Source organism: Carassius auratus, chromosome 8, assembly GCF_003368295.1.
Source record: "Carassius auratus strain Wakin chromosome 8, ASM336829v1, whole genome shotgun sequence".
Taxonomy (NCBI): Eukaryota; Metazoa; Chordata; class Actinopteri; order Cypriniformes; family Cyprinidae; genus Carassius; species Carassius auratus.
This window is the reverse complement of record NC_039250.1, coordinates 17,936,051-17,955,177: the sequence shown is the minus strand read 5'-3', so window position 1 is coordinate 17,955,177 and position 19,127 is coordinate 17,936,051. Positions and strand designations below refer to the sequence as shown.

The 19,127-nt window shown below is 39.3% G+C and overlaps 1 protein-coding gene across 5 annotated transcripts in view; it reads right to left on the bottom strand.

Moving 5' to 3' along the window:
* LOC113107461 (calponin homology domain-containing protein DDB_G0272472-like) overlaps window positions 1-17,179 on the bottom strand; it is a 47,247-nt gene extending 30,068 nt beyond the window's left edge. For 2 of the 5 annotated variants that reach the window (XM_026269995.1, XM_026269998.1), the window contains exons 1-6: window positions 16,828-17,179; window positions 11,712-11,805; window positions 9,421-10,711; window positions 8,829-8,907; window positions 1,942-5,349; window positions 1,576-1,698 (exon numbers count right to left, since the gene is read on the bottom strand). In XM_026269995.1, the coding sequence (XP_026125780.1) occupies window positions 1,576-1,698; window positions 1,942-5,349; window positions 8,829-8,907; window positions 9,421-10,703 (4,893 nt within the window). In that variant the 5' untranslated portion in view covers window positions 10,704-10,711; window positions 11,712-11,805; window positions 16,828-17,179. Of the gene's footprint in view, window positions 1-1,575; window positions 1,699-1,941; window positions 5,350-8,828; window positions 8,908-9,420; window positions 10,712-11,711; window positions 11,806-16,816 lie in introns of all 5 variants that reach the window. The other 3 variants (XM_026269999.1, XM_026269996.1, XM_026269997.1) reach the window with 3 other exon arrangements.
* Window positions 17,180-19,127: the final 1,948 nt, after the last annotated feature.

Here is a 19,127-nt window from a genome sequence, read left to right as displayed (position 1 = left end):
CACAAACCTCCACCTAGCATTTGTTTGTACTTATCTCAGACTGCATGAAGTTTTGTGGTTGTGTAGTAGCATGTGTAGTTACATTACCAACTTTCAGTAAAAGAAAGTAAGCTTACCCAGAGCCACCAACAGCAGGAAGGACAGAAGTGATACGCCATGTTTCTATATTTAGCCTAAAAGAAGATCTTATAGTCTTTAATTTTGTGAGGTTTGTTAGTATGTTCATTACTTCCTGACCTCTCTCAGTGTCTGTGCAAATCTTCTGTGCCCGTGAGCACACGGTGATGTAAAAATGATACTTCCTATGATGACCAATACTGAGAAACGATGAGAGTGGGAGAGCAAGAGAGAGAGTGTGCTTCCTCTTGAAGCCTACATGCAGACACCTACATAACAACAATAAACTGAAATGTTAAAAATAAGAAACAAACTATCCTTCCTGGAAATTTTCAAATGAAATTAAAGGTTAAGAGGATATTCTCGGCTGTCAGATCAGCCCCATTTTATAGCCACAGTTAAATTTGAAACATAAAAATCAACACTGTAATTACTTGATTCATACAGCAGATGGTACTGTGTGTGCATTCAGAGGAACTAAGGAGACTAAAACTGTCTTTTGGAATAAGTCTCTAGGTGTAAAATCTATCATCTTTCATGACAACACATCATCACACAAGAATATGTATGAAACTTCTATCAATAGAAAATGAGACAGATCTCAAGTTTTTTAACAGAATGTTTAAACTGGAGTTAATGTTTTCCATACATATGTCCATACTTTTCACACAGTTGATGAACGCATCATGATTTAGTCTGTTTTTCAATCTTAGTCTATGCTAGCAGTGTAGCTGTGTTAAAAAAAATGCTCTACCATTACACAGTAACATTAAGACACTCCTTTCTGTCATCATACTGCATTCTTGCACCACCCAGTCATACACAAACAAATAAAACAAAAGCTAGTTAGCCTCCATACCCAACAAACATGCATATAAATATAAACATTCAGCTTTAATAGCCCTCAGCCTAAATAACTAGTTCAGTATGTGCTTTAACAAGTCTATTAAGTCCATCAGATATGGGCAAACATCATTAGCCAAGCACTGCATGCGAGAAATGGATCATATGACAGCTGTTATTCACATTATTGGGGAACTCTTCCAACATCTGGTCTCTAAAGGCTAGTGACATCATCAGAAGTCAACAAGAAATTTCTCCATCCTTCATTTTTGAACACTTTCCATTAGAACATGGTGAAGAACTTGACTCTTATGTAAGATGTTTCCTAGTCTATGTGCAAAGTAGAGCTTGGAAAAATAAACAAAACAGGATCTAAACAAAACTGACAACAAAAGCTGAAATCAGCAGTGACAAAACATGCTAAATTTGCAACTGACCAAAACTTTTCATATAGATGCATTCCTGAGTAAATATTCAATGAAGTACCTATACTTAGTGCAAAGTACCTGTAAATAGTTTTGAGAATGCAAGCATTTGTATGAGAAAATGAACAACATAAAAGAGCAAAAAATACACAAATAGAAAAGTTTTAATTCTGATCATGCTTCTACTTACTGAGGTCTCTCCACTTCTTTCTTTGTGTGCACTGCGACTTCTGCGAGTTCTGATTTGGGTAAGCGGACCATCAGCAGAACTTTCCGTGGGGGCAGATCTTCGACACATACTCCTTGAACGTTTCTACAAAATCATAGAAGGGCCAACAGTCAAGCTTCTTTAAAGAATTCAAAGGAAATGCAATGCAACACAACTGAGGCTAACACAATTTTTGACCATTCCAAAAAACAGTTTTCAGTACCAATAGTTGTGTGGTTCTACCATTCAAATGACTAATGTTACTACATTGCTAAATACAAAACAAACAGAGTCTATACATTGGGAATGTTTGCGCAAACATCTAGGCCAGAGTGTGCTCTTCCTCACCTGTTGTACTTTGTCACTGTGCGAGGCAAGATTCTCTCTCTGTCCCTGGGATGCCAGCTCCCAGTTTGGACTCCATATAGGATCAATGACAGAGAAGGTTACAACCTGACCAGTGGGTACTAAAGTCTCTTTCTTAGCTAATGGCTTTGTGGGAGGATGAACCAAAGTTTCATTTGACCTCATATCCAACGGTTCTGAGGTCCAGCATCTCTCTGGGGTCAGTATAGGTGCTACAGAGGGACGAGGACAAGTTTGTGCAGTCGACACAGGAGTTTTAATTGTACCAAGACCTGGTTGTGCAGTCAGCATAGGAGTTTGAATTGGTCCAAGACCTGGCTGTGCAGACAGCATAGGAGTTTGAATTGGTCCAAGACCTGGTTGTGCAGTCAGCATAGGAGTTTGAACTGGTCCAAGGCCTTGTTGTGCAGTCAGCATAGGGGTTTGAATTGGTCCAAGACCTGGTTGTGCAGTCAGCATTGGAGTTTGAATTAGTCCAAGACCTGGTTGTGCAGTTGGCACAGGAGTTTGGATTGGAACCATGGGTGGTGCAATATTGGGATGCAGTACAGGAGTAAAGATTGGACTCATGGAAGAGGCTGAACTGTGTGTCAAAATGTTAATTGAACCTCTATCCTCATGACGCAAGAGTTGCTGCTCAGGGCCAACAGGTCTGGTGCTAATTGGTCTTCTGGATCCTTCCATGGCTGATACCCAAAGAGGCTCATCTACAGCCAACTCTGCTTTAGTATGGCCCCAAGAATTATGTGGATGCTGAGCACCAAAGGGCCAATCTGAAGTCTCAATCAATGAGTGTGTTTGTGGCCTAGGTCTTTCTGCAGCAAATGGCAGTGAATGAGGCTGGGACTGATGCAGAATTTGAGGTTGCAGAGGTGGCGGGAGTTGAGTTAACATACGTTCTGCTGGAGATGGGTGGAAGAAAGCCTGGGACTGAGAGTGAAACTGGGACTGAGGAGGAGACTGAACTTGAGATGCTGTTTGGGGTTGGAGAACATTTGGTTGTGTGGCCTGTGGACGAGCTTGAATCACTGAACCAACACTTCCTGACTCTAAACCTCTATATCCATTTGAAGAGAAGGTATCAGGTTGAGTTTGACTCCTGAATGAATCAATATCTAAGATGCAAGGTTTGTAAAGTTCATTAGGATGAAGGGAGGGCTGCTTCCATCGGGCTGTGGGGCTATTCTCATGGCTGTCTCGACCAGTCCTAAAACTAAGAGACACTGCATCCAGATCTAGAACTTTTGGCCGAAGCGGAGATGTAGGTATAGCCTTCTCTTGCTCTGTCTCCATCTGATGCCTTTCTGATGGTCTCTGCCCTTCAGACAGCTTTTGTCTGCCTTCTCGCTCTTTTTTTGACCTCTGTTTGGCTTGCTCTTGCTGGAGTTGCTTTTCCCGCTGTCTCTGCAACTCAAAATCAAGAAGCTGTTGTCTCTCAAGCTCCTTGATCCTCTCAAGTTCTTCTAGCTCTTTCTTGGTCTCCCTCTCCTCTGCTTTTTGTCGCTTCCATTTCTCAATCTCCAGCTCTTTCTGTTTCTGTCTTTCAAATTCTTTCTGCCTTTCAGTCTCCCTCTGTCTTTCAATCTCCAGTTGTCTCTCCAACTCTTGTTGCCTCTCAAGTTCCCTTTGCCTTTCCAGTTCTCTTTGCCTTTCCCACTGTCTCTGTCTTTCCCTCTCTTGCTCTTTCTGTTTCTCAAACTCTCGTTGTCTCTCCAATTCTCGCTGTCTCTCTAACTCCTTTATCCTCTCCATCTCTCTTTGTTTTTCAACTTCTCTCTGCTTTTGTTTTTCAATTTCCCTTTGTCTGTCCAACTCCAGCTGTCTCTTTCTTTCTCTCTCCATTTCCTTCCATTTTTCAAATTCTCTAAGCCTAAGCCTCTCTTGGTCAAGCATTCTCTCTTTCTCTAGTTCAAACTCTTTCTGTCGCTGCCTCTCAAACTCTCTCTGCTGCTCTAGTTCTCTTTCTGCAGCCTTCATTCGCTCATATTCAATTTGTTTCTGTCGCTCCTTTTCTCGTTTCTGGAGTTCAATTTCCCTTTGTCTTTCCAACTCCCTCTTTTTCTCCCTTTCTTGTTCTCTCTGGCTTTCCAACTCCCTTTGTCTCTCTTTCTCTTTCTGTATCTCAATTTCTCTAATTTTCTCCCTTTCAATTTTTTGTTTCTCAATCTCTAAATCTCTCTGTTTCTTTATTTCTTGCTGCCTTTCCAATTCCATCACCTTTTCAAACTCTGCTAGTCTTAGTCTCTCTATTTCCGTTTCCTCGCTGAATGCTTTTTGTCGTTCCCTTTCTTGTATTCTGTGATCTTTTCTTGATCCAGTGTCATTTTTATGCAGTTCCTCTTGCGAATCTCTCTGCATTGCAGCTTCCAATGAAGGATTTCTTCTAAATGGAGCAATTGGATTCTGAGGACCCCACTGCCCTGATCTAACAGTGAAATCATCAAATGGAACCTCCTTCATCCCTGGTTTAAAGCTCCCTAAGATTGCTTCCTCTTCCACTCTCTTACCTTGATGCACAGGTTCTTGAATCTGACCAGTCAGAGCAAAGTAAGTGGCTCTAGGTTTGTTAATTTGTTCTTCGGCTTCTAGCATCTTAGGCCATTTGGGTGCTGCAACTTCCTCTCGTTCCCGTTCTCTGACTCTTTGTGCTTCTAACTGCTTCTTTCTTTCTGCTTCGCTGTCTTCATCCTCTTCCTCCAATGCTGCTGCTGCAGCCATGTGCAATTCTGTCTGCCTCTGTATCTCTTCTTCCATCTTTCTCAACATCTCTTTTTGTTGCTTCATCTGAGATTCAATCTCTCTGTCTGCCTCTGTGGCAGTCCATTTCTGTAATGCCCCTACTCTGAGGTAACGTGGAGTGGCTGCTTCACCCTTCAGCAGGTTATTTATCTCATAGGTAGGTCTGTCCTCTTTACCGTGAGGAGCTGATCGCTGAGAACGCAATGTATGAGCTCTGTCCTCAAGGGAAGCAGTTGGCAAAACCTCACTAACAGCATGGTTCTCCCCAAACAAAGCCACAGTGTCAAAGACATGCTCCACACGTACAGGGCTGGAAGGAGAAACTGGTTCTCTATAGGTTGCTTTGACCAAACTACCAGGATCATCATCTTCAAGAGCTTTAAAGGTGTTATCTTGAATACGCAAAGAGTGGTTTCGCCTGGGCATGGGTTTAATTGTGCTTTCCTGCTGTGCTCTTGGGTCTTGTGAAATGTTATCCTCCATCATTTGAACATTATGCCTTTCCACGACATGCTCGAACATAGAGGCTCGTACTGTTTGCACTCTGTCACTATCGGAACCAGAGTTGGTAGGCAAGTCTTGAACACCTAATGATGATGATTTCCTGTCCTCTTGTTTGGTGAACTGCCCTTCAATCGTGGAGTTATCAAACTACAAAATGGTATAAAAAAATCAATTAAATACATTTTACATGATTTCTCCTGCCACTGATTCCTTTATTTGTCTCAGTTACTTTTTAATGAGTAAGCAAGGACAGATAACTTGGATTGACTTTCAGACAGACAAGGCGAGCTCTGTCTGCAACTGTGATCCTTAAAGAAGCAGCCTTTGACAACCCACATGTGTAATTATAGCTTTCACTGATAGTTATGGCATTTAGAGGTAACATTTTCTTTGCTCAGATATGAGCTATCATTACAGTGGGCGCCTTTGTACATTATGTGTATTACATGACTGATTTAGGGGTGCATTTTGAGAGGGAATAGAATATTTCTACTCCAAAGGGCAAATCATCCACAGAAAGTATGCAATACAGACTCAAGTTATTATTTTACCAAGAAGGGTATTAAAAAAAGATAACAAAAAATAAGTACAAGATCGTGACAGATGAAAAAAACTGATATGTGAATAACTGTACCACAAAGAGGGGATGGAGACTGAAGCAAACATTAAGGGCACATGAAAAGAGAGAGGAGTCTGATACGTGTGACAGAGAACAGTGAAATGAGATCTCTATGCTCTTTGTCAATGCTCTTAAAGCAGGGTGGGGCATGAAGGGACCATAATCAAAGCGTCCTCTTCTCTTAAAAACGAACCTCTTCCACCCTCCTCCCTTCAAAGCATGCATGTTTTATAATTGCTATATGACTAATGTTACAACTCAGATTACACATCTCAGATTACACATCTCTGTGACATCAGAAGTGCCTTTTTTAACCTCATTCAGGGCTCAAGACTAACATGTGAGACTAGTGGCACCAGTGCCACAAAGTTCTACAAATGGTGGCACCAAAAGCAGATTTGGTAGCACTGGGGGTGTTGTGTAGGGTATTTAAAATAAAGATCATTTAATCATAAAATTACTGTTGTTTTGCATTAATAAGTGCAGTTACTAATAATATTTCATTTTCAATTCCTGTTTATTTTTCTTTTGTTTATTGTTTATACAGATATAACAGTAAAGCACCAAGCCCAAAAATCAACTTTTTATATTCATAAAATGTATATATTCCACTCTTATTAAATGTACCATAAATCTTCTAGCATATGGAACTGATCGACTTCACTCATTATGTGTGATTTAGTAGTAGCAAATCAAAGTTTGTGATTTTTCTTACTTCATATGCAAAAAAAATAAAAAATTAATTCTGACAAAATCAGATTTCTTGATTCGATAATTTATAATAGTGATTTTTAATAATGATTTTATCATTTCAAAACATAGAGGAAAAAGTAGAAATGACTAATAAGCCAATAAGTGCTGCTGTCTACTGGTTATAATTGTGATTTGATGAATTTTTTGGTAGCACTTTATTTTGTACATATTTATGTACATACTATGTACTTATTATAGTAATTACAATAACTATGTAATAACTAGGTACTAACCCTTAACCTAGCCCAAAACCTAACCCTACCTCATGTAGTTACCTTGTATTACCAGAAATTTCTTAGATACATGTACTTATAGTGTACTTACAGTGTATTTAAGTACTGTAAAATAAAGTGCAACCCATTATTTTAATTTTACATAAGTGTTTAACACAAATTTTTTTTATTCATCCCATTAAAAATAACATTCAAACTGGATCATCTTATTTTTAAGTGCATGTGAAATGCTTGAAAGTCATTAAAAAGTGTTTGAATTTCTCTCTCAAAAGGTTGTACAAACCCTGAAATTAATGAAATAATCACAAATAAGGGGCCGTTCACATATCGCGCCTAAAAACGCGTGGAAAACGCTAGGCGCGCCGTTCTTTCCAAAGCGCTCGGGCAGTTGCGCCATTAAGGCATCTGCCTTTGCTTAGCAACCATGACGTGCTCTCTCCATGAAGACGCGGAAATTTCAGCAAAGGATAAATGGATTTGCAGCTCTAAAAATCACTTGCATTAATTCTGCAACTAAATTTATTTCAAAATGGCAATCCATATACAACTATGGTCAGCTGTTCCTTCATCTTGGCTGAGCTTTCAACATTGTTACAGGAAAGGATGAAGCTGATTGGTTAGTTCTTGTCACATGACCTGCGGTGCGCTTGCGGCTCTCTGAAAAGTTGAGATGTTTTTAACTCGATGCGGTGCGGACGTGCCTGGAAAAAATGAACTCGTCGCACCGCATGCGCGTCGCTTCCATTATGAGCACGCATACAGCGCGCCTACATTGGAAATAACGAAAATGAGCACGCAAAAGATGCGATATGTGAATGACCCCTAAAGCTGTTCTGAGCTCAGACAAGTTTGTTTGTATCACAGTCCAAGCAGATAAAGGGGCCGTTCACATATCGCGCCTAAAAACGCGTGGAAAACGCTAGGCGCGCCGCTTTTTCCCTCTTTCCAAAGAGCTCGGGCAGAAGCGCTCCTGAGGCGTCTGCCTTTGCTAAGCAACCATGACATGCTCTCTCCATGAAGACGTGGAAATTTCAGCAAAGGATAAATGGATTTGCAGCACTAAAAATCACTCGCAATGTCTCTGCTACTAAATTTATTTCAAAATGGCAATCCATATACAGCTATGAACAGCTGTTCCTTCATCTTGGCTGAGTTTTCAACGTTGTTACGGGAAAGGATGAAGCTGATTGGTTAGTTCTTGTCACATGACCTGCGGTGCGCTTGCGGCATTCTGAAAAGTTGAGATGTTTTTAACTTAATGCGGTGCGGACGCGCCTGGAAAAAATGGGCGCGTCGCTTCCATTATAAGCGCGCATGCCGCGCGCCTACATTGGAAATAACGAACTTGCGAGCGCAAAAGACGCGATATGTGAACGACCCCAAACTTGCCGCGCTGCACTGCTGAAACGTAGCAGGGGTTAGTTTCATTTGTTTTTATGCACATTTTCTCAAATGCAACAGAAATAGCAAAGCTTATGAGTTGGACCACGCAGTGGTTGCGCCAGTGCGACTGCTCACAAAAATTAGTCGCACCAGCAGAAAGAATGGTCACAAAATGTGACCACAGTAGGAGAGTTACTGTCACAAATGTCAAAAAAGGTCCTTTTCAAAAGTATTTTTCTATTCATGTAACAATATATTGTTTAACTTTATCAAACATGTGACTATCATAGAAAAACTGTCAGGATAAGAACACACAAATAAAAAGAATTTTTGAGAATAAAGAGCTAAAAAAAATTCTGTATGCAGTATTAAAACACTTGTATGTTTCCTTATTAAAATCATTAAACAGGGCCTTCTGCCACAAATGTTTAAGGAAATGAAAACAAGCAATTACAGTTAGTTCACTCAATTTGTGAAAGACTTATGACAATTATAGTATACTCTGATGTCATTTGTTAAAAAGAAAAAGATTTTATGGAAAAACTAAACTTCTAAATGCAAAGCCTACCTAACTGCAACTTGCAAAGATGCTTTGTTTGGGGCAGTATTATTAATAGCAGTGTTTCATATTCCCATACCTTTTTGTTGAGATCTTCTTCAACCTGCTGGGGGCCTTTGAGCTCATAGGAACTATGGCTTTCAGGATCCGCTTCAAATCTGTATACAAATCAGATTATTATAGCTTTGATTTTCAAAGTAAAGAATCATGAGTAGTGAGTCATGAAAAAAGCAAATGGGCATTAATTATGATTTATGTACCATCCAGCTGTAAATGTGTACTACACAAATGTGTACTTTTTTTGGGGGGGGGGGGGGGGTTAGAGACGTAATTACACATAATGTCAGCATAATATACATAAAGAATCACTTATGCACATAATGTAGATCAGTCATAAAATGCTTCCTTTGTACTTGCTTCTTTTTTCAGGATGTAAAAGAGATGTTGCATACCACATCTATTTTATTCCCACAAAAACCATTGAATGTCATAATTACAACTTTTTTCAACTCATTTGTAAAACCCAAAGGCATTAAAATACTGAAAAACTGTGCATATTTAAGTATTTTAATACATAGATTATATTTACATACAACATGAGGTTGATAACGGATTATACAACTGTTATTAGCAGACCTCGGTAACGAATGTTGAAAACCACTGGACTTTACCTTTTGGTGCGGTCAGATACTAGGGTACGTGGCTTATATTGTGGCTTCTGGGGTGGTGACAGTGTAGTAGGCACTTCTTCGGTCAGTTCTTTGATTCGCTGTTTCACCCCCACTGCTCCATCAGTATCAGAGACAGACAGCCCTGGTGAGCGAGGCTCAGTCCCTGGAGTATCCACACGTGCCACTGAGAAGGAGGAGGAAGAAGAGTCCAAGAGGAGACTAATGCGTCTCTTTATACTGCTACCTCCTGTATCCTCCGGTTTAGAGTCCTCATCTTTTGATTCAATCTTTTGAGTCCTTTTCTCAGGCACAGGGATCTTATTTGACCCTTCTGCCTTTACAGCACTGTGTTCTTTCTCTTGAGTCTTAGTTCCAACATCCTCTGACATTTGAGGAGTGTTTTCTTTGCCGTCCTCCTTGGTAGGTTGCTGGTTTAGAGACAGCCCAATTGACTCAAACTTTGAGGTAAGATCAGATGAAAGGGGTCGTCCCTTTGTCCAACGAGGAGCAGGGGTAGGGGATACAACCTGAGACTCAGACATAGTGGGGTTTTGGAGGAAAGCAGCTGAAACCGGTCTGGGTCTTGAACCTTTAGATTGGGGGCGAAGAACAGTAGAAGAACATTCCTCCTTGGCTCCAGAATCCTCTTTAGTGTCCTCATTATTCAGTTCGATCTCTGAGAGAAAGCCCAATGATTTAGCACGAGTGATTGAACGGCCAGGCTGTTTCTTCCGAGAAGCAAAAGGCCATTCAGCATCAGGAGTGGAGGTCTGAAAATCAGTTTTGGGTCGAGCTGGTGAGGCTCCAAAGCTTGTTCTTCTCAGCACATCCCAGGTTTGGGTTGTTCTAAGTTTGCTGGAAACTGTAGAAGCGATGGTAGGTGCTGGTTTAAAGGCCACAGGTTTGTTTGTTTGTCCGCTGGGCTTCGGTTTAAAGGCAGCTGGTACACTGGGTTTACTGGCTGGCTGTGGTTTAGGTTTGCTGGGCAGGTCTGGTTTGGAGGAAACTGGTCGACTGGGTTCAGGTTTTGGTTTTGGTTGTGGTTTAGGAGCAAGAATGGGCCGTATAGTGGGATTTTTTTCCACAGTGAAAGGTTTTGGGGTGAGTCTAGGCTTGGGACCCGGGGCAGGTTTATTAGGCTCCGAGGGAAAAATAAGTGCCCCCTGGGTGCCACCTGAACTCTCCATCAAGCTCTTGTTGCTAGAGTCTATGAGAGGGCTAAGGTGCAGACGACTTCCAACCACACATGGCCGCCCAGCATCAACCTCCACCTGGGCAGCCATCGCACCACCTAAAACAAGAAACAAAAGAGATCCAAAGTTAGCTAACAAAATTTTACATTTTTTTCTGACAGAGAATAAATTGCAGATCACTAGGACTTCAGTTTGTAGAAGGCTATCCTACACTGTCAGGTATTAAACTGTATCTGGCAATAGATTACTTTCTGCACTCAATTTGTTTGTCACCAAATCTCTTCGTTGCTAATTTGCATACATCTAAGCTCAGTTTAACACTATTTTACTGCCAACTGTCACGTGCTCTCATTGGAAATGATATCCAGTCGACTTATCGTAGCTCAATGCTGTCAGTGCAAACCCTCTGATAAGTTTGCAGGAAAAGTGTGTAGTCAGTTGAAACCACTGACCAGTCTAAAATCCGGCAAGCTGAGCAGAATCTCTGCAGTATCGTTTTACACCGCAAACAAATACAGTGTTCTCAGAAATGTTGCTGTGGTGGGGTGTGTCTATGAGGCTGAAGAAAAATGCTCTCTAAACCTTTTCCTCTCCTCTGCTGTGGACTTTGCCTTTGCAGATACAGAGCTCACAAGAGCACTTTCGAACGCTTTACTGACACATCATTAATCACGCCGTGAGAGTGCGTGTGTGTACGGCTGTATTAAATCAGTATGATTGGACATTACCCAGAAGGGAGGGATCAATTTGCTGAATTAAGAGTCCAGACAGAGATCGGGTCTGTGCATAAAAAAATCCTGCTACTACAGGCAAACACGCATCAAACAAAAGGAATTCACAGGAGGATCCAAAGAGCCATATTTCCTAATGCAATACACATGTCACTCTTGGAAGCCGTGTGCTAATACAAACACGTGTTCACACTTAGATGGGCATGCAGACTTTTACAACACGCACACACATTTTAATCAAAATGCAAGAGCGTTTCATAACACATTCACATGCCTGTGTAAATGCACATGCGTTTGCCATGCTTCCCTGTGCTGCTAGTAAACTGTGCTTTGTCTGCAGTTTTCCAACACCACGATAATAACTCACCTGCTTGGCTGTCAACCGTCTGCAGTGGAGCCCTGGTTTCTGTGGTAACCGCAGAGTGATGTCATATCATATGTAGAGGAGGCGGAGCCGGACTCTGTTGCAGGGAACACAGCATGGTCAGACACAGTTACTTCTGCACAATTAAGGTATCGGTGTCCTTTGTAATTTTGAAGTCTCCACACATGCACACACGTTGTCAGTGGTAGAGCTTTTTGAAGTTTTTGAATATCATAATTGAAAAGTCAAATGAGAATGTAACAAAGTCTTTTGAGACACAGCACAGACTCAAACACACAAACACGTATCCAAAATCTACACAATTTTTGCAACATGCAAATTAGACTCAATCAGTCTCTTTTACAAACAAATGAACACACAGAAAGCAGACAAACAGATCGAAGCCAGATATTTACCAGCACGACTGACATACATCTACAGATTACCAAGCAAACCAAAACATTCGATACGTCTCCCGTAGTGAAATCGTAGCTGTGTGGTTGCGCAAGGGGGACAGAAGTAGTGACATGGAAGAAGGGGGACGGCACACAGATGAACAGAAAGAGGGAGAACAACTGTGAAGGAAGGAAAGGAGGAGGATCATGGTCTAAATTCACTGACTGACAGTCTCTTGTTGACAGGAAACGCCTCTGCAGCTGGAATGTTTAATATCTACAGCTTCAAAACTTCAGCTCCAGAGTGTTTAGGGAAGTCGTTTCTGGCATCCCGTGGAGACCCATTTAAACACAAACATGATAAAGCCATTAACCTAGAAATTTTGAGACAGATCTTTACACCTCTGTGTTAATGTTAGCAGTACTTACGTCACACTGCAAATCTCAAAACTTGGAAGACTCCTTAGTAACAGCAAATCTTACGCCTCAAACACGTTTTTTTTTTTTTTTTTCATATTTATGGTTTCAATTTTTTATATAAGGACAGTCAATTATGTGACAGTACTAAAAATTGTATAATGGTGCTAAACATATATACCCTTCTCTTTTTTAGATAAAATACTAATTATATTCATTTAAATAAATATTATTTAAATAAATGTATTTAGTTATTTCTTTGTTTGGTAGTGAAAAATATGACTTCTTATCGTTTTTCCACACTATACAGAAGAAATCACTACCATTCAATCTATATCTACTCAAATACATTAACTGTACTATATAAACCAAATTGTGTATGGTGATGGGCAAGCTTTAAATATTTTACCAGCAGTTCTACCATATGTTTTTATATAGCACAAAGTGCAAACCTTTCCCACCATGTTGTGGTCAAATGTTTGGCCTGACCTTGGCCATCAAACCAATACTAAAAAAACAGAAACCACACTAAAAACCACATACTGAAAGTCAGCACCACACAGTCAAGCTCTAGGAATGGCTATAAAAATGTCTCGATCAAATCAGATTCCAGTGGAAAGATAAACAAGAACACCGTCCTCAGGCACTGCATTAGCTGCCCAAAGAGCGTAAATTAACAACTGTTTTTAAGAAGAAGCTGGTTTAATTTCATTTTTATTTACAAGAATTTTAAAGTGTTGGGAAGTAGACAAAAGAGAGGGGTAGTAGTACCTGTGCACCACCCAGGTCACTTTTTACTCCTTTCAGTTTCGTTTAGATAATCAAAGTACAAGGAACATGCTACTGATCAGTGAGCACCATGACATAAATCTATCATCATAAAAATGAAGTACTTTCTTACTGAGCTCATGTTACAGTAATTGTTGCTAATTAAGTAAAAAGTAATTGGCCTAAAACATTGGTCGTTCATGCTTGTGAAGAAACATCTCATCAGTCACAACATAGAGTCTCTGTCCTAAGGCAATACATTGTAACTGTGTTAAAGGACCATCATTAAAGACAAACTTGATGAGTGTGAAGACAAGACAATATCTGATTTACTATATATTCAAGTGTTTAGAAATGGCACTTCTGCTAGTGAATTTAACTTTAACTTCAGGATATCGGTTTCAGTTTAACATTCAAAATGAAAATTTGTTGATTTACTTATGCTCAGGCCATCCAAGATGACTCATTTGTAGATTAGTTTTTTTCTTCAATGGAACAGATTTGGATAAATTTAGCTTTACATTACTTGCTCACCAGTGGATCCTCTGCAGTGAATGAGTGCCATCAGAATAAGAATCCAAAAAAAATCACAGAAATCCACAAGTAATCCACACCACTCCAGTCCATCAATTAACATTTTGTGAAGTATTATTACAGAACTGATAATTTGGCAAAAAGCGATGGTTTAAAGTTAAAATGCCTTAATGATGAATGTTTCTTACATAAATGCAGCCTAAGCATGCTTAACTTCAACAAGACATTTATTGATGAACTAAATCATGTGGATAAACTGTGTATTATTGTGATATTTTGAATCCGCTTTTAGGGTTTTCATCTTGACGGCACCCATTCACTGCAGATCCATTAGTGAGCAAGTGATGTAATGCTACGTTTCTCCAAATCTGTTCTGATGAAGTAACAAACTCATCTACATCTTTGATGGCCTGAGAGTGAGTACATTTTTAGCAAATTCTTATTTTTATTTATTTTTTTGTGAATCAAAATCCACAGGCTGTCATGATTGCAGTCCATTAAAAATAGGCTAAATAATAATAATTAGAATAGATTCAACTTTATTGTCACTGCACATGTAAGGTACAAGGCAACGAAAATAATAATAATAATGTTTACTTTTAAATTCTTGAATACATTGAAAAGCAGAGACATCTACTTTCACTCTAGTATGTCTAAGGTACACTCTTAAAAATAAAGGTGCTTAAAGGGTTCTTCAGAGCAATGCCATTGAAGAACAACACTCTGAACCTCAACCTCTTTCCAACTTTGCAAAGAAAATCTCTGAACTAAAGATAATTATATTTTTAAAAAAAAGCCAAGTGCTTAAAAGTCAAATAAAATACTTCTGTCCTTAAAAATAAAATATTTTAGGCCATAATTGAAAATAATTTTAAAAATGGTAGTGAGCACAATTTGATTGAATGCATCAGTTTTATAGATTTACCATTTTTCAACTAACCTGGCAGGAACCCAAATCAGCAAGGACCAAGTGATTGCCCTAAAACCAATTTACACAAGTATGTTTCCTGTCTTTTTTTTTTTTTTCAGCATGTGTGTGCACAACTGACACTCTGGTTCAACCTGTTTTGCAGAAAATAATTTCCATGCTCTACCTGAGCAACAGCACTAATGAATGAGCAGGACTGGCAGGGCTTCAGCACACACACATGAAGCTCATCACCTGAACACACAGATGACATCATTCAGTGTATTTCTGTATGTAAAGCACACCTGCTAGGAAAAACCACTGGGAAAGTGGAGTTCACGAAGAAAAATGTGAATACCAAAAAGGTAAAGGATGCCGTATTTGGGTGAACTGATTAAGATTCAACTGAATTTACTTTGATCAACCACTCAGACACATACACTTCGTAAGTTCGAAAGGGATGCTCCACCCCAAAATGAACATTTTGTCATTAAGCACTTACACCCATGTTGTTCCAAACCCATAAAAGCTTTGTTCACCTTCAGAACACAAGTTAATATATTTTGGATGAAAACCGGGAGGCTTGAGACTGTCCCATTGACTGCCAAGTAAATTACACTGTCAAGGTCCAGAAAAGTATGAAAACATTGCCAAAATAGTCCATCTGCCATCAGTGGTTCAATCGTAATGTTATGAAGCGACAAGAAAACAAAAATAACAATTTATTCTACAATTTCTCTCCTCTTTCTCTTCCCACATCACAGTAATGCCATTTTGGAAAACACCTGCTAAACGCAAACTGTGTACGCTCTTCTGTGTCAGACTCGCCACAAGGACTTTCATACTTTTCTGGACCTTGACAGTGTATTTTACTAGGAAGTCTATGGGACGACATGGGGGTAAGTGATTCATAAAAAAAAAAAAAAAAAAAATTGGGCTTGGAGTATCCCTTTAATGTTTATTAAAGAAGTCTCTTGTGCTCACCAAGGCTGCATTTATTTAATCAAAAATAAAGTACAAAGAGTAATACTGTGAAATATTTGAAAAATGTTTATTGTGATGGCAAAGCTGAATTTTCAGCAGCCGTTGCTCCAGTCTTCAGTCTTTATTATCAAAAACAGTTATTCAGGACTATTTTATGAATATAAATGTATTTGAAAAATAAATATTTTATAACATTATTAAATTTATTTAAATTCATTTTAGTTTAATTTACAGCATCCTTGCAGATTAAAAGAAAAAAACTCTAAATTAGTGGTGCCAAACAATTGAATGGCAGTGTTGATGATGCCGTCCCCTTTAAAGTCACGTACTGTATGCAGAATGTTTCAATACAGAAGAAAGCTGACTCAGAAACGTGTGACACATACAGTGTCACAATGTCACCAAGAACAAAATCACAGACCATAACAAAAGATCTACAGTTTGACTCACTGTAGAAAAGCTTGATTAACAACTACCAGAAATAAACAGCTACAGTACAACTCCATGCTTATTATGACTATAATAATAGTTATACTAATAAATAAAAATAATTATTTATAAAAATATAAAAAAAACAAGCATCAGTCCACCACAATGAATGTACACTGTAAACTTAAGGACACAAAATCTTTTACTTAAACGTAAAGCAAACAATGTTTCCATCCATATAATGGTGAAACGAAGCACAAAGCCCTTTAAGATGCAACATGGTTGCAGTGTGGGAATTATTATGGTCACTATCATGGTCCCTTGCTAACAGTGTAAGGAGCTTTCTCAAGATTTGCAATTTTGTTTTATTTCTATTGTTTCACAAGCTATTAACTTACCTTAATACTAATTCCATAATACGTTACTTTTCCTGAGAAAACTTCAGTTTTGCTGCAGTAACAATACATACAGTAACTATGGTACTTTGGCGTAAATTATGGTTAACGTGGTATATTTTGTAATGGTAAGAAAAGTAAATAGCTCGCGTGTGAGTTTCTTTGTTAGCAGACTTGACTAGCCTGCTTCTTTATTGTCATTAGTCTGAAGATCAACATAAGCAGCGTGAGATAAAGAAGGTAAACACAAACAGAAGCGCAACTTTTCACTTTACGCACATTTTCCTCACCTTCAAGCAGCCGTCTGGGTCCCACCTGTGTGTGAGCTGTTTGGGATCCTGAGCTCAACCCTCGCTGCTGTCTGTCGGTACACACCGGAGCCAGCGTCCTTGTCGATCGCGGGTTAACGCTCGGCTCCACCACCGCAGAGTCGCTCTTTATTTAGCTGGTAAGTTATATCCTGCAGGAATTGCACCGGGACACCATTCCTCACACCTGTAACGTTACCCCCGGATAAACTTTAGTCTTTCTACGAACACTATCACAGGCTGGTTCCCACAAACTTCCTGAGAGAGCCGGAAGGCGGCGTGGGATCGCATTGCACGGAAGGATGGAGGATTTGTTTTGGTACGCCAGACTGGGACAGTTTAGAGGGGGAGTTAGTCCCTGCGCCCCCTTGTGGAGGATGATCAAATAGACCAAGACAAACTGGACTCGATAGAGGAGATATTGGTCACGTGACAACGTGAGAGTTTTCAGTTCCTTGAGAGTTTTCAGTTCAGTCTGTTGCGTGGTTGAAGTACAAACGTGACAGCTCCCCCATATATAGTCAGGTAAGACAAACTGCAGTAATTACTTTACAAAGGCGAACACATTTATATACAGGAATCTTATCATGTACGTTTGATTTAGTAATGATAATAGCTAGTTGTATGCTATTATATTAGCTCATACCTAATATACCAAGTCACTGTAATGTTATTTCAATATTTAAATGCATTGTCGTTGTGTTAAAGGGGGGAGGGTGAAATGCTCGTTTTCGCTCAATATCCTGTTAATCTTGAGTACCTATAGAGTACTGCATCCTTCATAACTCCAAAAAGTCTTTATTTTTATTATATTTATAAGAGAAATATAGTCTGGAGCTAAAGAATCACGAGCGCCAGTAGGCTTTTGAGTTGAGAGCATGTGGAAGCTGTGACACAGATCCAGAGGCTGAAATTTAACAAGAGCAGCATCAGCAAAGGCGTCTCTATGTGGTATGTACTGAAACGGTATATATTTGCTTAGCGGTTTTGGAAAATGACTAAGTTCCACTTTATGTCATCTTTTTTTTTTTTTTTTTTTTAAGCTGTACATGTGGAAAGTGCAGTTTAATGACAACATCTTCTTCTGTGACATTTCGCGACGCTCTCGCTCTGATCAGTGATTGTCTGTGCTCAGCCTCTCAGTGCTGTGCTATATGGGAGCGTGCGCTCTTCCGGCAGAAGTGCGTCGGGACCCATATAAGGAAATTCCGCTCCATCTAACATCACACAGAGCCATACTCAAAAAAAACTTTCCGAAACTTGTGACAAACCGGAAGAGGTTTTTTTGGAACAAAAATACTCCTTCAAACGTACAACTTAATTTTTGAAACTGTGTCCATGTTTAGCATGGGAATCCAACTCTTTAACAGTGTAAAAAACTCAGTATGTATGAAATAGCATTTCACCCCCCCCCCCCCCTCCCCCTTTAATATTTTAACAAGACGACAAAGTAGGCTATATGGAATATAGTAAAATCAAAATAATGAATAATTACATTTGAATAATCTTTTTTTCATGCTTAAAAGAAGCACAGGCATTTTAGCAGTATCATTCTAATGACAAATAATAATAATGTTGAGATGGTGATAAACTGGGACATTGTGTGTGTGTGTGTGTGTGTGTGTGTGTGTGTGTGTGTGTTGGCTTGTTTATGCTACATTGCGGGGGACCCACAAAGATAGTAAAACCTTACATTTTTTATTTTAAAAAAGCTAAATAATGTTTATCTGAAAGTATAACAATTCAAACAGGTTTCATGTTAGGGGTAGGTTTAGGGGATAGAAAAATATTGTTTGGTCAGTATAAAAGGATAGAAGTCTATGGAAAGTCCCCATAATTCACAGTGTGTGTGTGTGTGAACCAACTAACAATTTTCTGAGTTGAAAACTACAGTAGTTAGCTAAATATTAAATTAGCAATATTATAATGTGTTATTGTGTCTATACAGTAAGCGACAATGACAGTATCAGTAGCCAGTAACGTGCCTCACCATATCACATTTCTGACAGAAACCACGAATACAAAGTACTGTAGGATGGGATGAGAGCATCCAGTGATAAGTGATTCAAGTGACCATGAAACAATCCAAACAAGTGAACTGAGCACAAAGGAACAACTGGAGTGTACGTCAAAACATGTCCAAGGTCACACTGTTTTATTCCTCATCTATTTTATCTGAGCATGTTTAATATATGTTAAGGGTATGGTTAGTTTAAATTAAGATTCTGCAAGGACTTCTCAGTTAATAATAAAAATAATTCCTTACATTATATAGCACTTTT